This window comes from Hyla sarda, unplaced genomic scaffold, assembly GCF_029499605.1.
Source record: "Hyla sarda isolate aHylSar1 unplaced genomic scaffold, aHylSar1.hap1 scaffold_1059, whole genome shotgun sequence".
Lineage (NCBI taxonomy): Eukaryota > Metazoa > Chordata > Amphibia > Anura > Hylidae > Hyla > Hyla sarda.
Window position 1 is genome coordinate 120,001 of NW_026607678.1, and position 6,096 is coordinate 126,096.

General features: G+C 36.6%; 1 protein-coding gene across 2 annotated transcripts in view; it reads right to left on the reverse strand.

The window, feature by feature from the left end:
- The window catches only part of NPHS1 (NPHS1 adhesion molecule, nephrin), a gene marked incomplete at its 5' end in the record, with an annotated part of 65,824 nt that extends 59,936 nt beyond the window's left edge, over window positions 1-5,888 (reverse strand). For both annotated transcript variants that reach the window (XM_056551480.1, XM_056551479.1), the window contains 2 exon segments: window positions 4,350-4,472; window positions 5,691-5,888. In XM_056551480.1, coding sequence (XP_056407455.1) covers window positions 4,350-4,472; window positions 5,691-5,888 — 321 coding nt within the window.
- Between the last annotated feature and the right edge of the window lie 208 nt (window positions 5,889-6,096).

The following is a 6,096-nucleotide window of genomic DNA, read 5'->3' on the forward strand; positions in this document are numbered from 1 at the left end:
TATATATATATATATATATATATATAGGAGGAGCAGATATATGACATAGAATATACAATATATATAGGAGGAGCAGATATATGACATAGAACATACAATATATCCAGGAGGAGCAGATATATGACATAGAACATACAATATATATAGGAGGAGCAGATATATGACATAGAATATACAATATATATAGGAGGAGCAGATATATGACAAAGAATATACAATATATATAGGAGGAGCAGATATATGACATAGAATATACAATATATATATAGGAGGGGCAGATATATGACATAGAACATACAATATATATAGGAGGAGCAGATATATGACATAGAACATACAATATATATAGGAGGAGCAGATATGTGACATAGAATATACAATATATCCAGGAGGAGCAGATATATGACATAGAACATACAATATATATATAGGAGGAGCAGATATATGACATAGAATATACAATATATATCCAGGAGGAGCAGATATATATAGGAGGAGCAGATATATGACATAGAACATACAATATATATCCAGGAGGAGCAGATATATATAGGAGGAGGAGATATAAGACATAGAACATACAATATATATAGGAGGAGGAGATATATGACATAGAATATACAATATATATAGGAGGAGCAGATATATGACATAGAATATACTATATATATAGGAGGAGCAGATATATGACATAGAATATACAATATATATAGGAGGAGCAGATATATGACATAGAATATACAATATATATAGGAGGAGCAGGTATATGACATAGAACATACAATATATCCAGGAGAAGCAGATATATGACACAGAACATACAATATATATAGGAGGAGCAGATATATGACATAGAATATACAATATATATAGGAGGAGCAGATATATGACATAGAATATACAATATATATAGGAGGAGCAGATATATGACATAGAACATACAATATATCCAGGAGGGGCAGATATATGACATAGAATATACAATATATTTAGGAGGAGCAGATATATGACATAGAACATACAATATATTTAGGAGGAGCAGATATATGACATAGAACATACAATATATATAGGAGGAGCAGATATATGACATAGAATATACAATATATATAGGAGGAGCAGATATATGACATAGAACATACAATATATATCCAGGAGGAGCAGATATATGACATAGAACATACAATATATATAGGAGGAGCAGATATATGACATAGAACATACAATATATATAGGAGGAGCAGATATATGACATAGAACATACAATATATATCCAGGAGGAGCAGATATATGACATAGAACATACAATATATATAGGAGGAGCAGATATATGACATAGAACATACAATATATCCAGGAGGAGCAGATATATGACATAGAATATACAATATATATAGGAGGAGCAGATATATGACATAGAATATACAATATATATAGGAGGAGCAGATATATGACATATAATATACAATATATATAGGAGGAGCAGATATATGACATAGAATATACAATATATCCAGGAGGAGCAGATATATGACATAGAATATACAATATATATAGGAGGAGCAGATATATGACATATAATATACAATATATATAGGAGGAGCAGATATATGACATAGAACATACAATATATATATCCAGGAGGAGCAGATATATGACATAGAACATACAATATATATAGGAGGAGCAGATATATGACATAGAACATACAATATATATCCAGGAGGAGCAGATATAGGACATAGAATATACAATATATATATATAGGAGGAGCAGATATATGACATAGAACATACAATATATATATATATAGGAGGAGCAGATATATGACATAGAACATACAATATATATAGGAGGAGCAGATATATGACATAGAACATACAATATATCCAGGAGGGGCAGATATATGACATAGAACATACAATATATCCAGGAGGAGCAGATATATAATATAGAAAATACAATATATATAGGAGGAGCAGATATATGACATAGAACATACAATATATATAGGAGGAGCAGATATATGACATAGAACATACAATATATATCCAGGAGGAGCAGATATATGACATAGAACATACAATATATATCCAGGAGGAGCAGATATATGACATAGAACATACAATATATATAGGAGGAGCTGATATATGACATAGAACATACAATATATATATAGGAGGAGCTGATATATGACATAGAACATACAATATATATATAGGAGGAGCAGATATATGACATAGAACATACAATATATATAGGAGGAGCAGATATATGACATAGAATATACAATATATGTAGGAGGAGCAGATATATGACATAGAACATACAATATATATAGGAGGAGCAGATATATGACATAGAACATACAATATATATAGGAGGAGCAGATATATGACATAGAACATACAATATATATAGGAGGAGCTGATATATGACATAGAACATACAATATATCCAGGAGGAGCAGATATATGACATAGAATATACAATATATATCCAGGAGGAGCAGATATATGACATAGAACATACAATATATCCAGGAGGAGCAGATATATGACATAGAACATACAATATATCCAGGAGGAGCAGATATATGACATAGAACATACAATATATATAGGAGGAGCAGATATATGACATAGAACATACAATATATCCAGGAGGAGCAGATATATGACATAGAATATACAATATATATAGGAGGAGCAGATATATGACATAGAATATACAATATATATAGGAGGAGCAGGTATATGACATAGAATATACAATATATATAGGAGGAGCAGATATATGACATAGAATATACAATATATATATATATATATAGGAGGAGGAGATATATGACATAGAACATACAATATATATAGGAGGAGCAGATATATGACATAGAATATACAATATATCCAGGAGGAGCAGATATATGACATAGAACATACAATATATATAGGAGGAGCAGATATATGACATAGAATATACAATATATATAGGAGGAGCAGATATATGACATAGAATATACAATATATATATAGGAGGAGCAGATATATGACATAGAACATACAATATATATAGGAGGAGCAGATATATGACATAGAATATACAATATATCCAGGAGGTGCAGATATATGACATAGAATATACAATATATATAGGAGGAGCAGATATATGACATAGAACATACAATATATATAGGAGGAGCAGATATATGACATAGAACATACAATATATATAGGAGGAGCAGATATATGACATAGAACATACAATATATATAGGAGGAGCAGATATATGACATAGAACATACAATATATATAGGAGGAGCAGATATACGACATAGAATATACAATATATATAGGAGGAGCAGATATATGACATAGAACATACAATATATATAGGAGGAGCAGATATATGACATAGAACATACAATATATATATATAGGAGGAGCAGATATATGACATAGAATATACAAGATATATAGGAGGAGCAGATATATGACATAGAACATACAATATATATAGGAGGAGCAGATATATGACATAGAACATACAATATATATAGGAGGAGCAGATATATGACATAGAATATACAATATATATAGGAGGAGCAGATATATGACATAGAATATACAATATATATAGGAGGAGCAGATATATGACATAGAATATACAATATATATATAGGAGGAGCAGATATATGACATAGAATATACAATATATATATAGGAGGAGCAGATATATGACATAGAATATACAATATATATATATAGGAGGGGCAGATATATGACATAGAATATACAATATATATATATAGGAGGAGCAGATATATGACATAGAACATACAATATATATATAGGAGGAGCAGATATATGACATAGAATATACAATATATATATATAGGAGGGGCAGATATATGACATAGAATATACAATATATATATATAGGAGGGGCAGATATATGACATAGAATATACAATATATATAGGAGGAGCAGATATATGACATAGAACATACAATATATATAGGAGGAGCAGATATATGACATAGAATATACAATATATATAGGAGGAGCAGATATATGACATAGAATATACAATATATATAGGAGGAGGAGATATAAGACATAGAACATCCAATATATATAGGAGGAGCAGATATATGACATAGAATATACAATATATATAGGAGGAGCAGATATATGACATAGAACATACAATATATATATATAGGAGGAGCAGATATATGACATAGAATATACAAGATATATATATATATATCCAGGAGGGGCAGATATATGACATAGAATATACAATATACAATATATCCAGGAGGGGCAGATATATAATATCTTACTTTGTACGGTGAGTATTGCAGCATATGACATAATCCCCATGCTGACCTCCGACCTCCCCACTTGGCAGTGATACTGTGCGTCATCTGACAGCTCGCAGAGCTCGATGCGTAGATTGAACTCCCCTGAGGGGTTAATGAATACACGGATCTGGTTACTGACGACCCTGGATACACAGGTATAGCAGCGCAGAGTATCGGGGAGCGTTCACACCTGAGACAGTTACAAGTCAAGGAACCTCATCTTACAGGTCTCCATGTCTTACCTTTCTGGGGTCCTATGTTTGGGGTCTTTCCTTCACAATGTCTTGCACTTGGGTATCTTACCTATCTGGGGTTTTACCTTTCTGGCGGTCTTACAGTTGGGGGTCTTACCTTTCTGGGGGGTCTTACAGTTTGGGGTCTTCCCTTTCTGGGGTCTTACAGTTGGGGGCCTTACCTTTCTGGGGGGTCTTACAATTGGGGGCCTTACCTTTCTGAGGATCATACAGTTGCGGGCCTTACCTTTCGGGGGGGGTCTTACAGTTGGGGGCCTTACCTTTCTGGGGGGTCTTACAATTGGGGGCCTTAACTTTCTGGGGGGTCTTACAGTTGGGGGCCTTACCTTTCTGAGGATCATACAGTTGCGGGCCTTACCTTTCGGGGGGGGGGTCTTACAGTTGGGGGCCTTACCTTTCTGGGGGGGGTCTTACAGTTGGGGGCCTTACCTTTCTGAGGATCATACAGTTGCGGGCCTTACCTTTCTGGGGGGGGGTCTTACAGTTGGGGGCCTTACCTTTCTGGGGGGGGGTCTTACAGTTGGGGGCCTTACCTTTCTGAGGATCATACAGTTGCGGGCCTTACCTTTCTGGGGGGGGGTCTTACAGTTGGGGGCCTTACCTTTCTGAGGATCATACAGTTGCGGGCCTTACCTTTCTGGGGGGGGTCTTACAGTTGGGGGCCTTACCTTTCTGGGGGGTCTTACAGTTGGGGGCCTTACCTTTCTGAGGATCATACAGTTGCGGGCCTTACCTTTCGGGGGGGGTCTTACAGTTGGGGGCCTTACCTTTCTGGGGGGGGGTCTTACAGTTGGGGGCCTTACCTTTCTGAGGATCATACAGTTGCGGGCCTTACCTTTCTGGGGGGGGTCTTACAGTTGGGGGCCTTACCTTTCTGGGGGGTCTTACAGTTGGGGGCCTTACCTTTCTGAGGATCATACAGTTGCGGGCCTTACCTTTCGGGGGGGTCTTACAGTTGGGGGCCTTACCTTTCTGGGGGGTCTTACAATTAGGGGCCTTAACTTTCTGGGGGGTCTTACAGTTGGGGGCCTTACCTTTCTGAGGATCATACAGTTGCGGGCCTTACCTTTCTGGGGGTCTCCACTCATGCTGTAGCGGGGAAATCCTGGAATCCTCCTATCAGGCCCCAGCAGGAGCCCGTCCTTCACCCACTGCACTGCGCCCGTTGCGTGCTCCACCTCACAGACCAGCAACTGTGTGGACCCCTGCACTGCGGTCACATTATCTGGCTGCACACGGAACACCTGCTGGACTCCATCTGTGCCTGGTGGGAGCAACAGGAGGAGCTGGAGATTCACTACATTGTATCAAGGTTATGATATAAACACAATGGAAGCGGAAAATGTGACACAAGGTCCTGGGCCCCCAAACACACAGAGTATACCACTAGGCACCAGGGACATTAAAACAATGAACACCAAGGACACAAGGGACGCACTGGACACAAGGGACGCTAAACCACAAGATATTAG